At 58.3% G+C, this 26,498-nt stretch overlaps 1 protein-coding gene across 1 annotated transcript; it reads left to right on the forward strand.

Moving 5' to 3' along the window:
• The first annotated feature begins 167 nt into the window (after nt 1-167).
• NBEAL2 (neurobeachin like 2) lies at nt 168-25,732 on the forward strand. Its single transcript, XM_065744911.1, is given in 57 exon segments — nt 168-250; nt 4,564-4,652; nt 4,891-5,034; nt 6,145-6,226; nt 6,498-6,610; nt 6,684-6,766; nt 7,249-7,334; nt 7,879-8,152; nt 8,232-8,338; nt 8,835-8,918; nt 9,004-9,087; nt 9,218-9,316; nt 9,988-10,559; nt 10,629-10,761; nt 10,831-10,950; nt 11,426-11,753; nt 11,841-11,923; nt 12,359-12,451; nt 12,899-13,070; nt 13,602-13,735; nt 13,813-13,972; nt 14,053-14,155; nt 14,659-14,812; nt 14,973-15,131; nt 15,212-15,371; nt 15,528-15,613; nt 15,719-15,813; nt 16,019-16,122; nt 16,125-16,411; nt 16,491-16,669; nt 16,758-16,917; nt 17,884-18,021; nt 18,121-18,426; nt 18,661-18,810; nt 19,592-19,749; nt 19,831-19,955; nt 20,031-20,151; nt 20,228-20,385; nt 20,687-20,820; nt 20,942-21,049; nt 21,163-21,258; nt 21,341-21,465; nt 21,540-21,680; nt 21,763-21,893; nt 21,968-22,077; nt 22,163-22,280; nt 22,356-22,453; nt 22,549-22,665; nt 22,748-22,837; nt 22,918-23,027; nt 23,143-23,315; nt 23,445-23,539; nt 23,645-23,761; nt 23,845-24,006; nt 24,113-24,261; nt 24,417-24,552; nt 25,347-25,732. Coding segments are annotated over 57 exon segments (8,049 nt in total). The 5' UTR covers nt 168-199; the 3' UTR covers nt 25,452-25,732.
• The last annotated feature ends 766 nt before the right edge of the window (nt 25,733-26,498 follow it).

Genomic DNA, 26,498 nt, shown 5'->3' on the forward strand with positions numbered 1-26,498 from the left:
TGGGGGCGGGCCCGGCCGTGGGGCGGAGCTGAGGGCCGAGCCGTGCCGAGCCGTGCCGGGGCACCGCCAAGCCCCCTCCTACACCCAATCTTAACCCGGCCCCCCTTCCCCCCGTAGTCCCCCTCCCCCCCAGCTATGCCCCCCTCGGGGGCTGCAGGGCCCTAAGCTCTCCGCCCGGCCCGGCTCGGCCCGGCCCGGCATGGCGTCCCGGGAGCGGCTGTACGAGCTCTGGATGCTGTACTTCGCCAAGGTGAGAACCCCCACCTCACCCCGCTCCTCCTCCTCCTCCCCCCGCCCCCCCCCCCCGCAGTTCGGGGGTCCTGGACCCCCCCCTTCCCCCTCACAGCCCCTTCTCCGTGTTAGCCCCTTATTTTTGCCACCTACCCAGCCGTATCTCTGCCAATTTCGGGGCTCTGGATCCTCCATATTCCGCCCACCCTCCCCAGTTAAAGAGCTCTTAGACCTGCACGCCCATATTTACAGCTCTCAGTCACCCCCTCTACCCACCCCCCACCTCATCCCTAATCTGGGGGCTCTGCATTCCCCCATCTGCACCTGAGGGTCCTCCAGAACCACCCCCGCTGTCAACTCCTACCCTCCCTCCTCCCCCCATTTTGGAGGCTCTGTGACCCCTCCCCATACCTTTACCCCATCGATTTGACCCCCCGCTTCACCCCTCTGTTCTTGGAAGGCTCTGAGACACCCCCACCCTCCCCTCCACCCCATACCCCCACCCCCTCTTAATTCAGGTGCTCTCCCCACATCCTTCCGACATTAGGGACTCAGTGACACTCCTCCCTTCCCAAATTCCCCCCCCCTCCCCCCGAAACCCCTTTTATCCCATCTACCCCCCCATTCAAGGCTTCAGTGCCCCCCATCCCCAGTCTGGGTCTCCCTATCCAAGGGGGGGAGCACACCCCCTTTTTTCATCCCCCACACTCCCCCATCCCCAGTCTGGGTCTCCCTATCCAAGGGGGGGAGCACACCCCCTTTTTTCATCCCCCACACTCCCCCATCCCCAGTCTGGGTCTCCCTATCCAAGGGGGGGAGCACACCCCCTTTTTTCATCCCCCACACTCCATTACCCCCACCTGGGCAAGGCTCTGTGATCCCCCACCCCCCCTTGCTTGTGTCCGTTCCCCCCCCCCTCCCAGCAGCAGGTGCGGCCGCAGTGACATTGGAGCCACGTCCTGGGCTCATTGCTCTCCGTTGGGTCAAGCAATTGGGGGGAGAGGGAGGGCAGGAGGTCCTACGCCTTTTTGGGGGTCCACTCCGTTGCGTTTCCCTCCCCAATACATCCAGTTTTATTCCACTCAAGCTGCCAAAGCTTTGTTCGTCCCCACATGGCACACATCCCCACGGATTTGGAAACAAGGGGTGTCCACCCCCCCCAACAGCCACCACCTCAGGGGATCCCTCCAGCTGCCCCTACCCACCCCCATCTTCTTTTGGGGTCCAAACGGTGGCTTTTGGGAGGCGGTGGCACCCAGCGTGGCTTTTAGGGACGAGTGGTGATGCCTTTTGGTCTCACACCGATGTAATTAGGATCAGGGCTCGTTAGGTTCGGGATTGTCCTTGCACAGAGCTCCAGGGGTCTTCGGGTTTCTCTCTCCCTCCCCCACCCCCCTACAGCAGCACTGCAAGGAAATCCTTGAGTATCGGCAGAAAAAGGGATTTGGGAATGGTGAAACGTGGGGGGGAAGTGGTGGCAATCCCTGGTTGGGGGGGGACCAGTTTGAGACTGGGATGTGCTGGGAGTTCAGGCTGGGGGGTCGTGCAGGGACGGGTGCTGTGCTGGGGGGATGCATGCACGTTTGTATGGGGGCATGAGCCGGGCCGTGAGGATGTGTGTGCTCTTATGGGGACAAGTGCCGTTGCCATCGGGATATGAATGCTCTTAAGGGGACAGGTGCCATGCTGTGGGGCTGCGCGTGGTCGTTTGGAGATTTGGGGTGTGCACACCTTATATGAGGACTTGAGCCGTGCCTTTGGGGTGTGAACGCTCTTATGGAGACATGTGTTGTGCCTTTGGGATGCGCACTGTTCTATGGGGGCGAGTGATGTGCCACTGGGGGCTGTGCACTCTTATGGGGATGTGTGCCGTGGCACTGGGTGTGCGTGCTCTTGTGGGATCGTGTGTGCACTGTTATGGGGACAGGTGCCATGCTGTCGGGCTGTGCACACTTGTATGGGAACATGTGCTGTGCCATCAGGGTGTGCGCACTGGTATGGGAACATGTGCAGTGGATGGGCTCCAACTCCCAGCAGGCATGGGGTCTCTGTAGGGTACCAAACCCCAGTGGCACCGCAGGAGGGCCAGACCCGAACAACCCCCATAGGGACCGAGCCGTAAGGGTTTGTGGGGACACAGCTCACCCCTTGGGGACGGTGACATGGAGGTGCTGGCGTTGAGAGCACCGTTCCCAGGCGGCGCCGCGCCTCGATCCCAAAGCCACCCAACAGGCTCTGCCAGCGGGGCGGGCACCGCGGGGGCGAGCGGAGCGCCATGGGACGCCGGCTCGGGGACAAGGGGTGCGCGGTAAGGGGACGGTGACAGCGGGACCGGGGGACGGCAGCAGGGTGTCACCGAGGTGGGAAGCTGAGAACGGGCCGACTCGCTGCACCTATGGGGGTTGGTGTCTTTCCCTCCCCCCCCCCCTCCCCCTCCTCCTCCTCCCACGGGGCGGTGGTGGCACGGCGGGATGCTGCCACAGCCCCGTGCACAGCGGCGGTGACAGCGGCCCCGCGTGAGCCTCCCCCGGAGGAAATGTCGTTGGGGCCACGAGTGACTTGGCATTTCCTGAAGCTCTCGTATTTTTGAAGCAAACTAAAGGGGGGGACGCGGGGGGGGGGAGGGGGGGGGAGGAAAAAAATAATAATAACATCACACACACACACACACACACACACACACACACCCCTGGTCCCGCTGCCGCCGCGTGTCCCCACGCACGTTTCCGCTCCCATTCCTCGCTCCGGCGGTGGCAGCGCCGGGGGCCATGGAGCTGTGCGGGTGTCCCCTCACCACGTCTTCCCCCCAGGTAACAGGGTGTGAGCCCCAACCCCCCCGGGGTCGCTGGGGAGGAGCGCTCCCCTCCAGTGAATGGGGTGGTGGTGGGTTTGTGAGTTGCTGCTGGAGTTGGGGGGGGGGGGGATGGGGTGCTTGTGGGGTGCTGGTGCTTGGGGGGGGCCGGTGCTGGGGGAGGGCTGCGGACCCACAGGTGGGGGGTGGAGAGACAGTCCCTGTAAGTTGGGGACGATTCGGTGCGATGTGGGGTGCGCGGGAGCAGGATGAGCTCAGAGTGCGCTGTAAGGGGTGTGCAGACGCCCGAGGGTGCTTTGTAGGGTGCACAGGGACAGGGGTCACCCCAGGGTGCTCCATGGGGTGCGTGGATACCCTAAGGGTGCGTTGTGGGTGCACAGGGACACGGATGCTCCCTGGTGCTGTATGGGGTGCAGAGGGATGGGGTGACGCTGAGGTTCTTCATGAGGTGCACAGCAACAGGGGTGACCCCAAAAAGCGTGGGTCACCCCAAGGTTTTGCACGCGGCCATGGTGCTCTGTGGGGGTGCACAGGGATGTGGGTGACCCCAAGGTGCTCTGCGGGGTGCACAGAGTAACTCAGTTGTGCTCACTGTGGTTCGTAGACGCCATGGGGTGCCCCATGGGGTCATGCATCACTCCAAGGTGGTACATGGGGGCTTGAGTGACCCCCATGGTGCTCTGTGTGGTCCGTGGGCACCCAGAGATGCTCCATGACTTCCACGGGGGCACGGTGTGACCCCCAGGGCGCTGCAAGGGGTGCAGAGGTGCACGGACACCCGAGGCTGCTCCATGGAGTGCATGGAGACTTAGGTCACCCTAAGGTGTTGCATGGTGTGCACGGGGACGAGGTGATTCCAGGGTGCGCCATGGGATACCTGGAAACCCAAGGGCATTCTGTGGGGTGCAGAGGGACACGGGTGACCCCGGGGTGCTGCATGGGCACGGGGACGTGCAGGAACCACGGCTGTACAGCTTTGGGTGAATCACCCCTTGCACAACCCCATGAGGAGTGGGGCCCACACTGTGCCATCCTATAGGGCCAGGTGCTCTGTGTGCTGATTGGCTGGTACTAGGTGCTCTGTGTGCTGATTGGCTGGTACTAGGTGCTCTGTGTGCTGATTGGTTGACAGCTCTACAGGTTGTGCTTCTCTAGCTGCTGATTGGTCAGGAGATCCACAGGTAGTACTGTTCTGAGTGCTGATTGGCTGGTTGCTCCAAGGGTGTGTGGCCTCTTGCTGCGCTGGTTGGTCAGCAACTTGGGGGGGGGGGGGGGGGGATTGTGACAGTTCTGCATGCTAATTGGTCAGTCTTCACGGCACTGGATCCCTGCCAGGCACCCATTGGCCAACAGTTCCCAGGGGAACTGTGCTGATTGGCTGGAGGATGGATTTTCCCCAGTGAGAGGTGATTGGCCAGCACCCAACTGTACTTTAAGGAGGGCACTACAAGGGTGACTCCCCTACCACCATCACCTCCCCCCCCCAAAAATAAACAACTCGAGCTTCCTCCCCGTTGCAGAAGGACCTGACGTACCTGCAGCAGTGGCTGGAGGCCTTTGTCATGAACTTTGAGAAGGTCATAGCCGTGCCCTCGCTGGAGCCCCGCAGGTGAGGGTCACCCCACTCCCCCCCTCAAAAAAAAAAAATTAAAATCCACTCATTCCCTCCTCCCCCCAGCCAGTCAGAGCTCAGCTTTGGGGTTTTGCTGCAGCTCATCCGCTGCGGTTTGCAGCCATCCGGCCTCAGACAGGAGGTTTTTAGCACAGGGCTGGGGGTGGGGGTAGGTCCCATCCTGTCGTTTCCCCCCCTCTCTGTTAATTTGCTTTCCTCCCCCCGCCCCCCTCAGGCCGGAGGAGGCGGTGTCAGAGATCCCAGTGCTGCCACGAGAAGTGCTGCAGGTGCTGAGCCAGCGGCTGGCACAGTGCGTGGGGCAGGGCCCCCGCCTTGGGCAGGCACTGCTGCTTCTCAAGTTCTTCATCATCATCTGCAGGTGGGTGTGGGACCCCCCCCCCCCCCCATGGACAGAACCCAGCTGCAGAACCCTCCCCTCCCCCCAACGTGTTTCACTCCCCCCACAGAAGTATTATTCCCCTCCCAACAGTCCACTCTGAAAGTGCATCGTGTCATGTCCCCCAAAGTGCACTGTGTCATCTTCCCAAACATGGCATTGTGTCCCACATTGTTCACTGTGTGCCCCTCAAATCACACCGCCATCCCCCTAAAACTGCATCACGTTCCCCCCCATAAAGCATATGATGTCTGCCCAGAAATTGCATCAGTTTATCGCTCCCCCCAAAAGCACGTTGTGCCTACCCCAGTGTGCATTGTGTCTTCCCAAACTGCACTGTCATTCCCCCAAAGCTGTATCATATTCCCCACAGAGTGCATCACTATTGTTTCCCCCCAATATGTGCTGTGCCCCCCACCATATGCATTGTGTCCCCCCACGGCACGTCACATTGTCCCACTCATTCTGACCCCCAAAAAGCCCATCCTACACCTCTAAAATCTCACTGAGCATCACGTCTCCTAGAGTGCATTGTTCTCTCCCTCCCCCAGAGACAATCTGTTCCCCTTCCCTGAAAAATAATGCATCGTGTCCCCTTAAGTTCCTCATGTCCCTACAGGCATATTGTAGCCCCTCAAGTGCATCGCATCCCTCTGCCTGTACTCCTTCCCATTAAGCAGCCCCTCCCTGCCTGTTCCTGTTCCCCTTCCCAGGGGGGCCCCCCCCCAGCCTCCAGGCCCCTTCCTGCCCACTGCTCTCCTGGCGCCGCTGCCTGTGCACCATAGATAAGGCTGTGCCGATGGCGGCCTCTGCTCTCTCCCTCCCTGGCAGCCAAAGCATCCCTGGAGGCCCCCCCAGCCAAGGCACTGTCCTTCTGTTCCCCCCCCCTCCCAGCCACCAAAGCTTTTTATATTTAGCACTGGAGGGGAGCCAGGTCCTGAACAATGGGGCTGCGCTGGGCTTTGAGTTCGGCTGCGTGGCGTGGGAGGATGGGGTCAGCCCGGGACGTGGCCTTGGTCGGCAGTTATCCCCCCCTTCTAGGTGTGTATTCCCCTCCCCCAACCCCTTCCCCATGCCATTTACACCTTTCAGAAACCTCGAAAATGTCCAAACCGACAAAACTCCTGGCTTCATCCCGGAGGTGCTGGCACTGCTGCGGATCTGCGCGAGCAAGGTGAGTGCTGCCATCAGTATGACCCCACTCCCTGGTGCTGGGAGGGGAGATACGGGGGGGAGGATGAGGAAGGGGCTGTTCTGGGGTCTGTGGTACCCACCTGACCCCAAATTGTAGTAGAGAGGAAGAAAGGAGTGGGATTGTATTGGGATTTTGGGGCATAAGGATGCCCTTTGTGGCACAGGGATAAATCCCAGTGGGACAGAGCTGGGATAGGAGGGCCTGGGGGGGTGTTATTTTTGACTAACCTTTCTCTACGTGCCCCTGGCAGCTGCGCTGTGGCCAGGAGGATGGGGCACAGCTGGAGAGTGTGATGCTCTACGCCCTGCACCTCTGCGAGTGCCTCTTTGACCCCTACCAGACCTGGCGTCGGCAGCTGAGCGGGTGAGCACCATGGGGCACGGATCCCTGCGTCCTGTACCCCATTTCTCCTTGCTCCTTATTCCTCTCCTTCCAGAGAAGTTGTCAGCATGAAGGAGAAGAGCAAATACAAGTTTACCCCCGCCGCTTTGCCCCCTGAGTTCGACACCTTCTTCCAAGGTACACCCAGCTCTGCTCCCTGCAGCCCCTCTGCTTTGTGTGGTCCCAGTTTGGGCAGCAATCCCTAATGGCTGAAGTCCTGTTATTATCCTGTGATTAACACTGAGTTGTAAATCCATTTTTGGCCACCATGGTGTACAGTAGGGGCTTGACGGCTGGGGAAGCCCTGAAAACCCCATCGCTGAGCTGTGAAATAGAAACCCCCTACAGGTTAGGGGGCTGCAGAAAGCACCTAAAATCCCAGCAAGCTGTTAGTGGTGCTGGCTGTGAATCCCCACTCCCCAGCTGAGCCCGATTTTTAGAAGCAAAACCTCAAGATTTTAAAACAGAAATCTCCCCATGCTGCAGACAAAGCTGAAAATAGCTGGGGGTTTGCTCTCCCTCCCCCCTCCATTGGCAGCAAGGTCAAGGGTGGGGTTGTGGGATGGGTAGAAAGGGGAATTTTTGCCTTTTATTTTCTACTGCCTTCTTTGTATTTGCAGAGTGCTTCCAGCCTGGTGGGCATCTCCCTGATGAGCTCCAGCTCCGGCTCATCCACCTCTTTGGAGCTATCCTCTCCGGGTCCAAGGTGGGACAGGGACAATGGGGACATGGGGGTCAGTGCTGGTCTGCCAAACCTCCACTCCCCAAACCGTGCTGAGACTGAACCGCAAAGCCTCATTTATTCCAAGCGAGATGCTTTGCTGCAATTAAACACCTTAATTCTCCAAAGCTTTGTAGAATCAAAGTTAAAATCGTAAGCCACAATTCATGGTTTTATCTTTTAAAAAGCGAAAATGAAGATGAGCAGTTAGCTAAACTGAAACTGCTCCAGCAGAGCTTGCTCACAAGCAACAGCCAGTTCTGATCTGGGCTGCAGCTGAGAGCATCTCAGCTGGAAAAGTCAGTGCTGAGTGCATGCAAGTTTTAATCAACCCAAGTGCTCAAGAAAGCAGAGCTTGATTAATAGCTCTGAAATGTGCTCGGAGGTAATTTGCATATACCAGAAGCAGGCAGGAAAGTAGCAACACATTGTGCAGCCATCTCTTGACCTGGCTTAAATGTGGGGTTTTATGCCAAAAAAAAAATGAAAAGGGAATTGTGTTCTTTTGTTTTCTCTTTGTCCCTGACAGTCCAATGCACTGCAAGCCATTACTCCAGCAGCACTGGAGGTGCTGCTGGGTGTGCTGCGCCGGGCGAGCACGGGGCCACCGCCGTGCTCTGGGCTGCTGGGACTGACACTGAGCAGCGTGGTGGCAGCAGTGCATGCCCTACATGCCAGCAGCCCTGGCCCCGTGCCCCTGCGTGTGCTGCTGGATGGGTACTTCAGAGTGCTCAACGCAGACCCCACTGCTGTGGCACCAGAGGCGGCCAGAGGGCTCATTGCACTCCGGGTGCAGATGTTGGGTGAGTTGGGGTTCAGGGAGCAGCAGGGAGTGGGGTCGAAGTGGGTGCTGAGCCCTGTACCCTGCTCTGTCTGTTGTAGATGCCATCCCAGCCATGCTGAGCTGTGATGACCGACCAGTCCTGCAGGCCGTCTTTCTGAGCAATAACTGCTTCGAGCACATCATCCGCCTCCTCCAGAACAGCAAGGTAGCAGGGTGCTGCAGCACGCCTGCACGCAGCGGGATTGGGTTTGGGATGGGGTCATGGCACAGAATCCTGGAATGGTTTGAACCTTAAAGCTCATCCAGTTCCAACCCCCTGTGATGGGCAAGGGTACCTCCCATAGGCTGAGCCCCAACCAGCCTGGCCAGGGGTCACAGCTGCTCTGAGCACTCTGTGTAAAGAATTTCCCTCTAACATCTGACCTGAATTTCCTCTCTTTTAGTTTAAAACCATTCCCTCTTGTCTCATCACTATCTGCCCATGTAAAAAAACAAAATCACTCGTGCATCTTTTCTTGCTTACACTGCATCATCTTCATCTGCACCATCCTTGGCCTCCCTGCCTGTAAACACCCCAAGCAATGCTGGGATGGAGCCACTCCAGCACCATCCCTGTACCCCAGAGCGGGGCAGGAATGGTGCATGACCCTATTTTTTCTCCCCCTACAATCCCCTGTTGGTCTGTGTCTTCCTCGCCCCAGCTCTACCTCAACAGCCCTCAGGACATAGGTGAAGCCTACAATGAGCTCTCTGTGCAGCCACCAGCCAGCAACGGGCTCCAGCAGGTATTCTATGGAGCTGCCCCACTGCTCAGCTGCCTGGTAGGGTTAGATGTGATGCCCACAGCTGATCCACCACGTGTTCCCACAGGTCTTTGATGGCAGCTCCGATGCCATTGCTGTCCAAGCCATCAGTGTGCTCACGGCCATCATGAGCAACTCACCCTCTGCAAAGGTGGGAACTGGGAGGAGGATGTCCCCAAGCACAGATGGGGTTGGGGTTTTTTCACCCCAGGGAGATGCCTTGGGGTGATGCAGCTCATCCTAGGGCTGCTGCAGGACTTTGTGTACATGCGTGCTTGCAGGAGGTGTTTAAGGAGCGCATTGGCTATGCCCATCTCTATGAGGTACTGAGGAGCCAGGGCCAGCCCACCCAGCGCCTGCTCCAGGAGCTCCTCAACATGGTAAATGCTTCCTTGGCTGATCCAGAAGCCCTCCCATTTCCCCTAAGCCCTCTTCTCCTTCACTCCAAGCAAAGTACTCAGTGCAGGCACCTTGGTGGAGCAGCCAAGCAGATCTCAGCCCTCTCTTCTCATCTCCAATCCCCACTGGGTCCCCCTCCCAAGGTGGTCACACCGTCTTCAGCTTTGAATCATGCTCAGCTTTGGGGAGATTGGAGCCCATTTAAGTGCTGTGCTCTTTGCCATGGGACTGCTGGGTGTGTGGGGGTCTCTGAGGTGCTCAGTGCAGGAGGTTCTCTCCTGGTGCTTGGGGCACAGGGATGTCTGTCATTTGTTGCATGAGAAGTCTCCAGGAGTCTTGGTGCGGGGGGTTCCTCAGAAATGTTGGTGCACAAAGGGACTTGCTTTTGCAGAGGGTTTCAAGTCTCTCAAAAGTCTTCATGTACATGGCTCTCCCAAGACGCTTGGTGTGCAGGGGTCCCCAAGATGCCTGGTTGAAGGGGAGTCTCCGAGATGCTTGGTGCATGAGGGTCTCCAACACACTTGAAGCATGGGGGTCCCTAAAATGATTGGTGCACAGGGGTCCCCACCACACATCCAAGATGGCCGAGAGAGGCTCCACCTCTCTCTCCACGTGCTGAAGACCTCACCAACCACCTTCTGTATTCCGGCAGGCGGTAGAAGGTGACCACAGCTCCTTCCCAGCACGTCCCATCCGCAACGAGCAGCCCCTGCTCCTGCTGCTGGCCTGGCTCCCAGCACTGGCATGCCGTGAGCTGCAGCTCTTCCTCTCGGAGCGGCTGCGGCAGCTCTGCAAGGCCTCGCTTCCCAGCCGCCTCACCTGTGTCAAGGCGGGCATGGTGGGCAGCCTGCTGGCTGCTCTGGCCTCAGAACCAGCACTCCCACCTGCCTGCTCTGAAAACCTGCTGGAGCTGCTGCGGGTGCTGGGCAGGCTTTCCATCCGGCCCGGTGAGCTGCGACAGCTGCTGCGGTTGCTGCGGCGCGAGCAGGGACGGGGTGCCCACCCCTACACGGCGCCGGTCCTGCGGGTCCTCTCGGGCATGGCACGGGCTGAGGGACCCCCACGGGCACTGCAGTACTTTGACCTGACACCTGGCATGGCGGGGATCATGGTGCCTGCTGTCCAGAAGTGGCCCGGAGGTGCCTTCGCTTTCCATGCTTGGCTCTGCCTCAGCGAGGAGGAGTTTGGGCCACCGGCGAGGCCGAAGAGGAGGCAGCTCTACAGGTGAGGATGGGGCGATGAGGGTGAGGATGGTAAGGTGCTGTCGTCCCTGATGTGCTGTCCTCTCCTCAGCTTCTTCACAGCCAGCGGGACGGGCTTTGAGGCTTTCTTCACCACCGACGGCATGCTGGTGGTGGCCGTCTGCACCAAGAAGGACTACATGACAGTGGCACTGCCAGAGGTGGCCTTCAACGACTCAGCCTGGGTGAGTGATGTCCCTGTCACCATCCCCGTGATGGAGGACACCCCTCACATCCCTTTCTTGTCCCCACAGCACTGCATTGACATCGTCCATGTCGCTGGCCGCCGGCCCTTTGGCCAGAATGTGGTTAGCATCTACACGGATGGACACCTACGGAAGACAGCACAGCTCCGTTTCCCATCCCTCCACGAGGTCAGGGCCATCCCCAGCACTGATCATCCTGCTCTGTGACACGGGCTGGGAACTGAACACCGCTCCTTAACAGGCTGCCCAGGGAGGTGGTGGAGTCACTGTCCCTGAAGGCGTTTAAGAACCATGGAGACTTGGGCACCTGGGGGCATGGTTTACTGGGCATGGTAGGAGTGGGCTGGGGTTGGCCTTAATGATCTATTTATGATCTAAATTATAGAACAAGAGGAAGTGGCCTTAAGGTATACTAGGGGGGATGTAGGTTGGATGTTAGGAAGAAAGGGTTGTGTAGCATCGGAACAGGTTGTTCAAGGAAACAGCTTCTGTCAGCATCCCTGGAAGCATTGAAAACACTTGTAGATGTGGGGCAGAGGGATATGGTATAGTGGTAGCCTTGGCAGTGCTAGGTTCACATTTGAATTTGATGACTTTAGAGGCCTTTTTCAACTGAAATGATTCTGTTTCTTCTCCCATGCAGTCCTTCACCTCCTGCTGCATTGGCTCTGCAGGGCACCGCACCACCACAACGGCCTCCAGCAGCAGCCACCCACCGCCATCCCACGGGCTGGAGCTGACCTTCCCCCCACACCCCGTGCTCTGCCGCTCGCAGTCCTTCCCTGCAACCCTGGGCCCCCATGCCTGGACCCCACTGCAGCCCCCCACTGAGGGAGTGGTGGCCACCACGGCGGCTGGCAGCCAGGACACTGAATGGGGCACCCCTACCTCCCTTGAGGGCCACCTGGGCTCTGTGGCCATCTTCTGTGAGGTGCTGCAGCAAACCCACGTCAAGGCACTCTTCTGCCTGGGTGCGTAGGGGCTGGGCACATCAGTGAGGCTGCTGGCAGCAAACACATCCCTGACCCTTCCCCAGTGACCCCTCTTTCTTCACTCAGGTCCAAACATTGCATCTCCGTTCACACTGGAAGGTGACCTGGTGGAGCTCAGCAGCAAGCTCCTGCTGTACTATACCCCACAGGTGAGGACAGACCCATGAAGATGTTCCCACAGTGCCTGAACTCACCAGGACCTTCCTTTGTATGGGGGATGTTGAGCCCATGTCCATCCCTTCCCACCTTTTCCCACTGAGGTTTCTCTAGTAACACACTAATGGCATTATGGAACCATAAAATCAGACTGGATTGAGTTGGAAGGGATCTTAAAGCCCATCCACTTCCAACCTCTGCCATGGGGAGTCACCACCCACCAGATCAGGTTGCCCCAATTCCCAACCATACTAGCCCTGAGGACTGCCAGGTATGCTTCTCTGAGCAACCCATTCCAGTGCCTTGCCACTCTGAGTAAAGAATTTCCTTCTAACATCTTTTCTAAGTCTTCCCTCTTTTAATTTCCCTTCTTGTCCTCTCCCCAACAAGTGTCCAATGTCTTCACGGACTGTGATGCTCTCTTCTAGGCCTGCAGAAATAACATCTGCCTGGACCTCTCTCCCAGCCATGGCTTGGATGGAAGGCTGACGGGGCACAAGGTGGTCAACTGGGATGTCAAGGTATGTTGGGTGCCAGGTGGCCCATCCTGATCCCACGGTCTAGGACATCCTTGGGTTCAGGACAGGACTCATGAGGTCTTGTGTGGCCATGGTGGCTCCCTAGTGGAGAAACTGGGGGAATACATGGTATTGGGTCTACCAAGGTCTGTCTGTTCATGTCCCCTCCCCCAAGGACCTCTGTGCCTTGTGGGTCCTCAGTGTCCAGACTGGGCTCCATGGGTGGTCACTGCTGGGGAGCACATATTTCTGAGCAACCTGTTGGAGGGAGGTGTGTGCTGTAAGATGGGTCAAGGCACGCTTTGCTCTTGGCTGGCCACAGGGCCTTGTGCTTTGGGCAGGGTAGGTCCTGGGGATGCCTGGCTCTGGGTGGATGTGCCTTCCCCTCACCACCATCACCACACAGCACCTGGGGGCACCCAGCAAAGCCTCTTGCCTCCCCCTTGGCAGGATGTGGTCAACTGCGTGGGTGGGATGGGCGTCCTGCTGCCCCTGCTTGAACAAGTGGTGACCAAGAAGGAGGAAGCCGAGGATGAGCAGGAGACCAATGACCTGGTAGGGCCAGAGCTGACGTCCTCCAGGAACGCCCAGGGCTTGCTCATCCCACTGGGCAGGTCCTCAGGTGAGGACTTTGGGGGGGGCTGTGGGGCAGGAGCAGTCCTGCTCAGGCTGGAGGTAACCCCTCTGCCCAGTAGGTGCTGCCTACACCTGGCTGGTATTTACCACAAACAAGAGAAGTCTTGCCCAGAACACCAAGATTTATGGGGTTAAGGAGGAACCTTGCTGCTGATGATGTATTTTAAGGTTGTTATGACCAAATTAGTTGTAAGTGAGCAGTTTTGGGAAGACGAGGGTGGTTCGAGCTTGCTTACCTCCAGTTTTGAGGTAGTCTGTAGTCTCTGATGTCTTATCATAGACTTTGCTTCATGCAGAAGCCTTACCCTCCATAGGAAACATGAGATTTCTCCCTACTAATTTTCAGGGAACTCAGAGCAACTGAGGTTAACCCTGTTAAACTGGAGGGAAATGGGTGAATTGGGGTGCCAAGTACACAGAGAAAAGTTGGCGACAGGGTCACCGGGATGATCAGAGGTGGGAAGCAGCCTGCAGGGAGCAGGGCTCGTGGCTCCCAGCACCGCCCTGTGCCTTGCAGAGAGCAGGCTGGAAAGGAACAGCGTGGCTGCCTTCCTGCTGCTGGTGAAGAACTTCATCCGCAACCATCCAGTGAACCAAGAGAGCCTGGTGCAGTGCCATGGGCCAGCCATCATCGGGGCTCTGCTGCAGAAGGTGGGGGCAGCCACAGCTTCCAGGCTCCATCCTGGGTTGCTCCCCAAACTACAAATCTCCCCTCTCGCCCCGAGCAGGTGTCCAGCCCACTGCTGGACATGAGCACACTGATGGCCTCGCAGATCCTCATGGAGCAGGTGGCTTCTGAGGGCAGTGGGTTGCTGCTGCATCTCCTTTACCAGCATCTCCTCTTTGATTTCCGCATCTGGAGCAACAGTGACTTTGCTGTCCGCTTAGGTGGGAGCAGGTGCACCTACAGGGATCCCTGGGGTGGTGGTGGTGTGGCCACCAGGGCCACTGATGGCCTCTACATGCAGGGCACATCCAGTACCTGGCCAACGTTGTCAAGGACTACAAGCAACGCATCCGTAAGAAGTATGGGGTACAGTACATCCTCGACTCCATCCGGACATACTATGGGTGAGCTGCTGCTTGTAGCTGGGGTATCCAGCCCTCAAACACCAGCACCGTGGTGGATTTGGTCTCTGGGAGCTGCACGTTGGGTTAGACACTTTTATTTGGGAGTAATATTCCCCCTGCAAGCATATCATGGGAACACTGTGAATAGGCACTTGTGCTCCCTGTGATCTGTCCCTTCAGAGACCCAGTACGTGGGGTGGATGTTTCCTTGTGTGCATAGCTGGCCTGAAGGGATATTCACTGTCCAGGAACAGCTCAGGCTTCATGCTGGGATTTGGGATTGTGCTGATGATGAATGAGAAGGAGAAAGAGGGTAGCTGTGTACTCCCCAGTGGGAATATCACAGAATATGAGTTGTAAGGGATCCCTAAAGGCCATCTGATCCAACTCCCCTGCAGTGAACAGGGACATCTACAGCTTCATCAGGATGCTCAGAGCCCCATCCAGCCTGACCTTGAGTGTCTCCAGGGATGGAGCATCTTCCACGTGCATCTCTTCCTCAGTTCCTCCAGGGAGAAGTCCACAGCGACTGATGACATCAAGACGGTGCAGACATCCCTCTTCAGCCTGGTGAAGGATTTCTTCTGCAGGAGCTTCTCCGGGGAGGAGATGCAGAGCTTACTGAACTACATGGCTGCAGCACAGGACGAGCAGCAGGTATGACTTCTGGCCATCCAGGTCCCACCAAACCACCCTAAACTTTGTCCCCAGATGGCTAGGGCTGGCCCTGCTCTTGGCAGTGGTCAAGAGACAAGTGGGGAAAAGAGGATGGGGGTGCATGGAGGACAGTGTGCAGCCCTGTCCCCGTTGCTTGCAGGTCTGTGGAGCACTGGAGGTGATGCACAGCCTGCTGAAGGGCTCACCCTCCCAGGAGCAGCTTTTTGCCTTCCTCTTTGAGCCAGGCCACGTGGAAGTCCTCTTCTCACTGCTGGTACAGAAGAAGTTCTCGGATGAAGTACGGGAAAGAGTCTTCAAGGTGAGACATGTCCCTGGTGTTGACCCTTGAGTCTGGGGGTGTCCCTACACCAGCATCACCACTCCTCTCCCCCTTACCAGGTGCTCTACAAGATGCTCAAGTACGAGAAGGTCCCCGAGCGTTGCAAGAGTCGCCTGAAGTTGAAGGACATCGGGTACCAGGGGCTCATTGCCTGCCTCAGTGACATCCCCAGCTCCATGTTGCTCTTCCGCTGCCTCTCGGAGCAGGTCCTTGGTGCAGGTACTGTGTGTCCTGCCCAAATCCATCCTGTCCCATCTTCAGTCATACCACAAGGGCCATGCTCTTGGCTTCCCCTGGGGCTCTGCTGGTGGAGGGTAAGCCTAGGGCCCTTTAGTGACTTTCAGAGACAAGAAGTCCTCTCTCCTTTGCCCACAGATCCCCCTAACTACAAGGACCTGGTGGCTGTGGTTTACCTGTCCCACCGGGCTGACCTGACCGTCCGGCTCGATATCTGCCGCAAGGTGAGCGAAGCCATCACTGTCCATCCACCCCCTGCCCCTCAGAGGCTCCACCCCAACAGGAGCTGAGGTGAACTCCATTGGATCCCTCCCCCTCTCCTTCTGCAGCTCTTCCACTTGATCTACGCTCAGCAGGACATGGTGAGGCAGCTGGCCAGGCTGGCGGGCTGGCAGGACACACTCACCAAGCTCTACGTCAAGGAGTCCTACGAGTCCCGCCAGCACAGCCTCAGCCACTCGGGCAGTGGGGGCTGCCTTGAGCTCCTCCGCTTCGCAGACCATTCCAGCAAGGAGACTGAGGTGGGCAAGGAGAATGTGGGCAGCATGAGCCCGCTGCCGGCCGAACTGCAGGAGGTGGATGTCTTCCTGCCACTGGGCTACGAAGCTTCAGACCAGGAGCTCTCCGAGGGCTTCTCCGACCACTCCATCTCGCCCAGTGGCCGCACCAAATCTTTCCACTGCTACAACTTCAAGTCCTTCGATTCCTCTGACCGGGCGAGCCGCTCTTCCTCCAACCCCGGGGATGTCCCTTTGGATGGTGTCTACCACCCGCTTTCACCTTTTTCCACCTCACCCTTCGACCTGGGGCTCGACCTGGCCAGCACCAGCTCCATTGCCACAGCTGAGAGTGGTGCACAGACACCTGCCAGTGGCCCCGGAACCCCTTCACCCCTGGAGAGCTTCAAACCCTTCCCAGGGATGCGAAACCGCAAGAGCTCCAGCCTCTCCAACGTGCTGGATGAGAGCAGCTACCAGGACGCCCTGCCCAGTGACAACATCTCCAACACCAGCAACCCCCAGGTGAGCTCCAAATCACAGCTCTGCCCAGAAAGTTGATGCTGTTGAGAATCTCTTAATGCTTTTCCCTCTCCACTGGCAGCAAACGCCCGAGGAGGAGCTTTGCAACCTCCTGACCAACATCATCTTCTCGGTGACGTGGCGTGGGGTGGAGGGCTGGGATGATGCTGCGTGGAGGGAGCGTGGCCAGGTCTTCTCTGTCCTCACTAAGCTGGGCACGGCGTGTGAGCTGGTGAGGTCCCCCGATGAGATCAAGCGCAGGTTTGCAGGGGGAACATGGGCTCTGTGGGTGCACTGTGGGGTTTCCTGGGGTGGTGGTCACTGTGCAGAGCCACCTGCTGTCCCACAGCTTGCTGGAGATGATGCTGGAGTCAGCACTGACGGACCTGAAGGAGTCGGGGCCAGCCGTGCTGCCTGGCCTCACCCACAATGCACTCAAGCTGCTGCGGCTGCTCCAGGACTTCTTGTTCTCCGAGGGACTCAACAACCAGGCCCTGTGGAGTGAGAAGGTGCGTGGCTGCAGGCAGTTCCTAAGCTGAGCCCTAAACCTTTGTGCTAACCTCTAACCCTTGGGGTCAGCCCCGACCCTAAACCCAGCCCCCAGCTTGTAAGCCATAAGCCTAACCCTAGAAACTAACCCGTGCCCTAACACTAAAACCTAATCCATAACCTGTAAATCTAACCCCAACCTCTAAAACTAACCCTAAGCCTTAGCCCCAGCCCTACACTCTTGCAATAAACCCCACTCTAACCATAGGTCTTAACCCTGTGTCCAACAGAACACCCTGCTGTAAACCTAACCTTAGTGTGCTAACCATTAACCCTAAACCCTGCCCCTAAACCGTAGCTTAAATACCTAACCCTAGAAACTAGCCCATGCTCTAATTCTGAAACCTATCCCTAGCCCATAACCTATGAATCTCATCTCTGAACCTGATCCTAAACCTTTACCCTAACACTACACTCTTGCTGTGAATCCCAATCCTATAGCCTTGCCCTAGACCCTCATCCTAACCCTTAACCCTACACAGCTACCCAAACGCTAACCCTAATCCTATAATTTAATCCTATACCCTGTCCCTTATTTAAAACCTATAAATCAAACCCATAATCCTAACCCTGTATTCTAAACCCTAACCCTAACTCATAACCTGGAGATGTAATTAGACCTCCTAAATCTTAATCCCGAACCCTAAACCTACATCTCTGTAATAAACCTCAACCCTGACCCCAATCCTAACACTTAATGTTAGCTCTACACCATTACCATAGTCCCACACCCTAAACCCCGACCTGTTATCCTGATGTCAAACATGCTCTAACCTAATCCCCTTGCCCTAACCCCAACCCCTCATCCCATCCCTTACCCGTAATGCAAACCCACATTGAGCAAAGTCAACGATGACTGGGAGCTGGGGACAGACCTTCTGGCTCTGTGGGGTCTCACTGTGCACCCCCCTTTCCCCCTCCCCCAGATCTATGAGGGGGTGAGCAGCCTGCTGGACAAGCTGGGCGTCTGGTACCACCTGGCCAATGGCACCTCTGACCTCAAGGAGATGGCCCAGACGGGGCTACGCATCCTGGTGGGCTACGTCCTGCTGCAGGACCCCCAGGTAGGTCACCCCTTCCCTGGGCTCCAAAGCAGAATTCAGCACTTTTTGGATGTCTCCATCTAACGTCCCATCTCCTGCGTGTCCCCCCCCTACCCCAAGCTGCACTCACTGGCCTACGTGAAGCTGCACAGTTTGCTGCAGACTGCCACGGCCCCCAAAAGAGACGAAGCTTGCTACCTGCTGGGCAAGCTGGAGACCCCACTGCGACGTTCTCTGGATGCCAAATCAGAAACCTTCTCCTGGCTGGTGCCCATCGTGCGCACGCTCATGGACCGGTGCTACGAGACTCTGCAGTTGCAGCAGTTCCTGCCCTCCTTGCCTCCCACCAACGGCAGCCCCACGTTCTATGAGGACTTCCAGCAGTTCTGCACCACCCCCGAGTGGAGGAGCTTCATCGAGAAGCACGTGGGTGCCACGTGTATGGGGCGGTGGTGCTGGGGTGTTGGGAAACCCTTCTAAAGCTTAAAATGGGGTAATGTGTTGGAGCTGGGTCCCATCATTGCCACTGGGCTGGGATGACACAGTTCAGTTTGGGGTTGACCTCCAAAAAAGTGATGTTCGTAGCTGGGTGAACAATAGCTGGTGCTAGTGCACCCTTACAAACATCTCTCTTTTTTTCCCCTTTTTTTGCCCTTTTAGGTGCAGCCCACCATGGCCCAGTTTGAGATGGACACGTTTGCCAGGAGCCACGACCACATGTCCAACTTCTGGAACGCGTGCTACGATGCCATGATGAGCAGCTCCCTGCGACGGGAGCGGGACAAGGCGGACAGCCGGAAAATGTTCCAGGTGCTGCCTCCTCCTGGCCCCAGGAACACCACCATGGGGATGGGCTCCTTGTCCCACGGCCGTGATCCTAAATCCAAGGATGTCATACTGGGGACGTGCTCCTTTCCCTCGCCCCAGGGTCATGCTCGCCACTTTGGGAATGTAATCCTGGAGATGTGCCAGGATGTCATCCTAGGGATGTGCTCCTTACCGTGTGGGCGTACTCCTCACCCCAGGGATGTGCTCCTCACCTTGCAGATCTGATTATGGAGACAAGCTCCTCATCCCAGGGATGTTATCCTGAGGACCTCCTTGTCTCCTCAGAGATACTGTCCCAGTGATATGCTCTTCACCCCTGGGATGTCATCACAGGGATGTGCTCCGTATCCCGGGGACATCATCTGAAAGACATGCTCCCCACCCCAGCACCATGCTCTTCACCGTGGGGACATGATCTTGGAGATGTGTTCCTCATCCCAGGGCTATCATCCCAGTAATGTACTCCACGCTTCTGGGGCACAGCTGCATGATGGTATCCCTTACTGTAGGAGCACACTCCTCACACCGGGGACATCATCTGTGGATCGCTCCAGGATGATGTCTCTCACCATGGGGATGTGATCCTGGGAACGTGCTCCTCATCCCAGGGATGTTATCCTGGAGACGTCCTCCTCACCCCAGAGATACTATTGCAATGATAACTGGGGGCATCAACTCTGAGATGTCATCCCAGGGATGTGCTCCTCGCCCCAGGGGCGTCCCCAAGGCCCATCTTCACATCACCCTCCCTCTCCCTTGGCAGGAGCTGGTGCTGGAACCGGTAGCAAAACGCACCAAGGCTGAAAATGCCCGGCATGCCAACGTGCTCAAGCAGGCCAACAACCACCACAGCACGGTGCTGAAGCAGTGGCGCTCCCTGTGCCGCCTCCTCACTTCACCTCGCTCCGCATGGGCTGACAGGTGAGCACCTGCTGTCCCCACCTTGACTCCAGGGGGTCACAGATTTGGGGTCTGGGCTGCCTCACCCCCTCCTGCCCTCAGGAACCCACCGGAGGTCCGCTGGAAGCTGTCAAGTGCCGAGACCTACTCCAGGATGCGGCTGAAGCTGGTACCCAACCTGAATTTTGACCAGCACTTAGAGGCCAGTGCTCTCCGGGACAACCTGGGTGAGGCACCTGGATGCTCCTCCACCCCTCGTTCCCCCTGCCATTGGGGTGCTTACTGACCTCTCCTCATTTCAGGAGCTGATAACCTCCATAACCCTGCCGAGTCCCTCCCACTTGCCATGGCCAAGGAGGCCAAGGTGAGTGAGTTGGAGGACGACCAGCTGGCCGAGGAGGATCTCCCCGTCCTGGACATCCAGTGAGTTATCCCCATCCCCTTCCATGACACTTGATCCTCCAAGCTGGGAGTGTTCTCACCGCCCCGTATCACCCAGGGCTGAGCCCAAGGAGCAGAACCAGCGGGAGAAGCTGGTGGTCTCAGAGGACTGTGAGCTCATCACAACAGTGGCCGTTGTCCCTGGCCGCCTGGAGGTGACGACCCAGCATGTCTACTTCTACGATGGCAGTAGTGAAAAGGAGGAGACAGAGGGAGGTAATGATATGTGCCTTGGAGAGCATGGGAAGGGGGCACTGAGCCTAAATCTCTGCCTGGTATTAGGAGGGTTGGAGTGGGTCCTTGCAGCACAAGTGGGATGAAGATGTCTGCATCCATACCCTGTCCCCCTAAAAGTCCTTCTCCATGGTTGCTGTCCCTTTTGGGGTGCTCTCCTTGGTGTGGGTGAGCTCCAGGCTGCTCCCTGGGGTGGTGCTGTCTCCAGTTCCTGCCTCATCCCCCGCCTGCCTCCGTGCTGTGTGGTCAGTGAAGCCTGTGGTGTTGTGTGCTGTCCCTGCAGGGATTGGCTATGACTTCAAGCGTCCCTTGTCCCACCTGCGCGAGGTCCACCTGCGCCGCTACAACCTGCGCCGCTCTGCGCTTGAGCTCTTCTTCATCGACCAGGCCAACTACTTCCTCAACTTCAAAAAGAAGGTGACAGCACCCCAGGTCCCCCCCCCATCTCCAGTCGGGAGCCTCCTCGGTGTCCCAGTACCATTTTGAAGTCCATGTGGGGACTTTGAGCTCACCAGAGCTCCCGCCTCCCTCCCTGCAGGTGAGGAACAAGGTCTACTCCTGCATCCTGGGCTTGAGGCCCCCCAACCAGATCTACTTTGGCAGCCGGTCGCCCCAGGAGCTGCTGAAAGCCTCAGGCCTCACCCAGGTATCTGTGTCCTCCTGAGAGGGAACAAAGGGTTGCCCCTAGTGGGGACGGCTACGGGGTTTGCTCCGTTTTCTGCCCCTAAGTCCATCTCAGCCATCATCTCTTTGCTCCAGAAATGGGTTTTGCGGGAGATCTCCAACTTTGAGTACCTCATGCAGCTGAATACGATTGCGGGACGCACCTACAATGACCTCTCACAATACCCCGTGGTGAGCACCCTGTGTCCCCTCCCTGAGCTGAACGATGGCTTTGGGAGCCCCCCAAGTCCTGCTCACTTCCTTCCCCACCCAGTTCCCTTGGATCCTGCAGGACTATGTCTCAGAGAAGCTCGACCTCACCAACCCATCTGTATTTCGGGACCTTTCCAAGCCCATCGGGGTTGCCAATGAGAGACATGCACGGGATGTGAAGGAGAAGTGAGTGGTGCCAAAATAAAAAAAGACCAGGGGATCAGAGCTCCTGCCCTGACCCCCTTGCTTTGCCCCTGCAGGTATGAAAGCTTTGAGGACCCCACGGGCACCGTGGACAAGTTTCACTACGGCACGCACTACTCTAATGCAGCGGGCGTCATGCACTACCTGATCCGCACCGAGCCCTTCACCACGCTGCACATCCAGCTGCAGAGCGGCCGGTGAGCACCCAACAGTGGGATCTGGGGCTTGGGATGGACCCTCTGCCACCTCCGGGGTCCCACAGATTCCCCATGCCACCAGGTTCGACTGCTCGGACCGGCAGTTCCACTCGGTGCCAGCAGCGTGGCAAGCCCGCATGGAGAACCCCGTGGACGTCAAGGAGCTCATCCCTGAGTTCTTCTACTTCCCCGAATTCTTGGAGAACCAGAATGGTAATGGAGGGATGGGGACGGGGATGGGAACGGCGTGGCTGTACCCCTGACCTCTGTGTGCACGCTGCCCACAGGATTCGATCTGGGCTGCCTGCAGATGTCCAACGAGAAGGTGAGCCACGTGGTGCTGCCACGGTGGGCGCGTTCCCGGGAGGATTTCATCTACCAACACCGCAAAGCCCTGGTGAGAAGCTGAGCGGGGTCGTTCTTGGGAGGGGGGGGGGGAAACGGGCATTTCCCAGCTCCCCTGACACGCTGTGCCCACTCAGGAATCAGAGTATGTCTCAGCCCACCTCCACGAGTGGATCGACCTCATTTTTGGGTACAAGCAGCGAGGCCCGGCCGCTGTGGAAGCCCTCAATGTCTTCTACTACTGCACATACGAGGGTGAGCTGTGGGGAGAGGGTGGGGGGCACCCACTGGGTGGTGGCCTCACTGACACCCCCCCGTCCCCATCCCTAGGTGCTGTGGACCTGGATGCCATCGCTGACGAGACGCAGAGGAAAGCTTTGGAGGGTATCATCAGCAACTTCGGGCAGACGCCCTGCCAGCTGCTCAAGGTGACTCAATCCTTCCAAAAAACAACAAAGACCCCTCCCCCCCCAGCCTCGTTTGAAGAGGTGCTACCCCGTTTTCATGGCTCCCTCCCCCCCAGGAGCCCCATCCTGCCCGAATGTCGGCTGAGAGCGCAGCCCGGAGGTTGGCCCGCCTGGACACCCGCCCACCCAACGTCTTCGAGAACCTGGACCAGCTCAAGTCCTTCTTTGTGGAGGTGGGGGCAGGGATACGGGGTGGCAGGGGGGGCACCGATGAGGAGGGGACCATTCTGATGGCTGATTTTGTGTTCCCTGCAGGGCATCAGTGACGGCGTGTCTCTGGTGCAAGCTGTGGTCCCCAAGAACCAGGCGCACTCCTTCATCACTCAGGGATCCCCCGATGTCCTGGTGAGCAAAGGGGAACTGGAGGATGGCAGTGTTGAGTGTGCCTGGGATGTGTCACAGCTGTCACCACCACCTCTGCCCAGGTCACTGTGAGTGCCAACGGCTTGCTGGGGACCCACAGCTGGCTGCCCTACGACAAGAACATCTCCAACTACTTCAGCTTCACCAAAGACCCCACCGTCTCCAACACCAAGTGAGTCTGCAGGGATATCCTCTGTCCCCGGATCCCTTGGGTTGCACACAGTGTCATGGGGTGCTGGCAGTGCCGTCCTGTGTCCCTGTCACCATCCCGTGTCCCTCCGCTCCAGGACCCAGCGCTTCCTGCAGGGTCCCTTTGCTCCCGGTGCCGACCTGTGCTCCCGCACGCTGGCCGTGTCCCCGGATGGGAAGCTGCTTTTCAGTGGGGGACACTGGGACAACAGTCTGCGTGTCACCTCGCTGGGCAAGGGGAAGGTCATCGGGCACATTACCCGGCACATAGGTACAGTGTCCCCCTCCACGTGGTGCCAGGGGGACCTGGGACTACACAGGGACATCCCCCCCCAACCCAGAGTCCATCTCTTGGTGCCACCTGGTGCTAAGGCACCGTGTCTCCCCCTGCATGTCATAGATGTTGTTACCTGCCTGGCGCTTGACCTGTGTGGCATCTACCTCATTTCTGGGTCCCGGGACACCACCTGCATGGTGTGGCAGGTCCTGCAGCAGGTAGGGGGACGCACCTTGTGCCAGCTCTTAGCATGAAGACAGTCACTGCTGGGAGCGTACGGTGACACAGCAAGGTCCTTGAGGTCCCTGTGTGCCCTCCACCAGGGCGGCTTTTCCAGCGGCTTGGCCCCCAAACCCATCCAGGTCCTGTACGGTCACGATGACGAGGTGACGTGCGTGGCCATCAGCACCGAGCTCGACATGGCCGTCTCAGGCTCCCAGGTCAGCCAGGGCGAGTGGTGTGGCTCATCTCTGAGTGCCACAGCCACCGAGCGGCACCAACCCCAGGTCCCCTTCCTCCTTAGGACGGCACCATCATCATCCACACCATCCAGAGGGGGCTCTTCATGAAGTCCCTGCGGCCTCCTGGCGAGAGCTCGCTGCCCGCTGCCATCACCCACCTGGCTGTGGGGCCAGAGGGGCAGATCGTCACCCAGACCGCCGTGGGGGAGCGTGCTTCCCTGAAGGTGAGGTGGCACAGCACCCTGAAGGTGAGGTGGCACAGCAGGGCTGACGTCCCCACGTCCCCCGCTCCCTCCTCTCTGTTATCCCTCGTTTTGCTTTCTCTTGAAGGATAAATTCACGCTGCACCTCTACTCGGTGAATGGGAAGCACCTCGCCTCCGTCCCACTGGACCAGGAGGTGACAGCCATGTGTGTGACAGAGGAGTTCGTGGTGCTGGGGACCATGCAGTGTGGGCTGGAGATCCGCGACCTCCAGAGGTGAGGGATACAGTGAGGTCAGAAAAAAACTCTTTTAAGATCAGCAAATCCAAGTATCACCCCATCACCACCAACTGTGTCACTCAGTGTGACATCTGATGGCATCGTGCCCGTCCCGCTGGCACCCCCTTGAGGTCATCTTCTCTCCCTCACAGCCTCCAGGCAGCAATGCAGCCCCTGCCCATGCGGGTGCCTGTTCACAGCGTGTCTGTGACCAAGGAGAAGAGCCACATCCTGGTGGGGCTGGAGGATGGCAAGTTGATCGTGGTGGGTGCTGGGCAACCCGCAGAGGTGAGCACTGCTGTGGGGGTCAGGGCAGCAGATGGAGCGGGTCACTGAGGTGATATTCCCTATGCTCAGCTGGGCTGGGGAGCTGTGCTGGTCCTCCTCACACCCAGAGTGGAGAGGGATGGGGCTGGGGTAGGGTATGATTGGACTGGGAGGGAATAAGGTGAGTTGAGATGGGATGGAGGTAGAATGGATGGGTTGGGTTGGGATGAGGTGGGACAGAATGGATAGGTTGGGTTGGTTTGGGGTGGAGTGGGACAGAATGGGTGGATTGGGTGAGGATGGGGACTGTTGGGTTGGGCCAGAATGGATTGGGTTGGGTTGGGGTGGGACGGAATGGTTGGGATGGGATGTGGGGCATAACAGGGTTAGGTTGGTTCAGGATGGATTGGGTTGGGTGGAACAGTCAGGGGTGACATGGATGGGATGGGGATTGGGATGAGGATCTACCCAAAGGAAGGGAGGGTATGGGGATTGGATGGAAGTGAGAGAAGAGAGTTGTAGGTGGGAAGAGGAAGGGATTGGGGATAGAGATGGGGATGCGAATCAGGAAATGGATGCAGAGAATGGGGGAAGGAGCGGGATGGGGTCTTAGAACGGGATGAAGGAGGGCTGAGGATGAATTTGGGGTTGGAGGTGAAGATGGGAATGGCGTTGGGGATATGGAAGGGGGGATGAAGATGGGCTGGGAGCTGTGGAAGACGATAGGGATGGAGATGTGGAAGGGAATGAAAATGGGGATAAAAATGGGGTGGAGGTGGGACGTGGGGGCACTTGCTGACCTTCCCCTCTCCTAGGTGCGCCCGGGTCAGTTCCACCGGCGCCTCTGGCGTTCCACCCGCCGCATCTCCCAGGTCTCAGCTGGCGAGACAGAATACCACCCCACCGAGGGCAAGTCCTAGGCTGGCACCCCACACCCGGCCCCCATGGCCTTCCTACAGCACCCGGCCCCTCCTGGGGGGGGCACGGCATCAAGGGGGGACCCCGATCCTCCCGCAGCAGCACCCCGAGCCCTTTGCGAGCTGGGGGGTGAGGATGAGGAGGGTTGAGCCCCATGGAGGGGCTGCACGCTCGGCCCCAGGCCGTGGCCTTATCCAGCCCCATCGGGATGGGGGACAGCAGCACGGACACGGGGGGGTGAGGAGGTGCTGGGGGGGCCCCTTGCTGGGAAGGGGGTACCACATCCTCCCGTGCCCGCTGGCCAGGAGCCGGCTGCACTCCACCCCCCCCTCCACCCTTCTCCCCAAAAAGTGTTTTGTTTTGGTTTTTTTTCTATCAATTTCTAGCTCTTTTACAAAAAAAAAAAAAAAAAAAAGAAAGAAAGAAAAAGAATAATATATCTGTCTATAAGAAATAAATGTGCACAAGGCCCTCGTCTGCCTCGCGCTGTCTCTGTGAGGGAGCATTCTTCCCCCTCCCCCCACCCCGTGCTGTGTTTTTGGGATGCGGTGAGGGCACAGGGCCCTTCCTTTCTTCCTGCCCTACATAGCAGGCAGGCCTGGCACCGGCTGTGCTCCGGGCTGGGGGCCAGTGGCCCCATGTCCCTGCAGGCTGCCCACACTGTCCCCAGCCTGCCTGGCACACGGGGACACGTGGCAGCTGCCTCCTGCCCCATGTCACAAGCGTGGGGGGTCTCAGCCTGGTCCCCACGTGTCACCATCACAGGGTCTCAGCAGCCGTGTCCCCTCGTGTCATGATTTTGGGGGTGGGGGGGCTCAGCTGCGCTCCCCACGCGTCGCAGCTATGGGGAGTGGGTGTCAGCCTCTCTCTGTGTTGTGAATGTGGCAGTCCCCGCTCGTCACGAGCGGAGGGGGATCTCAGCTGCATCCCCACGTGTCACGAGTGTGCTGGATCTCAGTCGCCGCGTGCCATGCCGGGCTCAGCAGCGTTGTCCCCACGAGTTAGGAGCAGAACACACGAGTATCCCAGCTGTGTCCCCACGTGTCACG

Source organism: Cyrtonyx montezumae, unplaced genomic scaffold (assembly GCF_038088225.1).
Source record: "Cyrtonyx montezumae isolate F1298 unplaced genomic scaffold, pur_monq_1.0 scaffold_32, whole genome shotgun sequence".
NCBI classification, from domain to species: domain Eukaryota; kingdom Metazoa; phylum Chordata; class Aves; order Galliformes; family Odontophoridae; genus Cyrtonyx; species Cyrtonyx montezumae.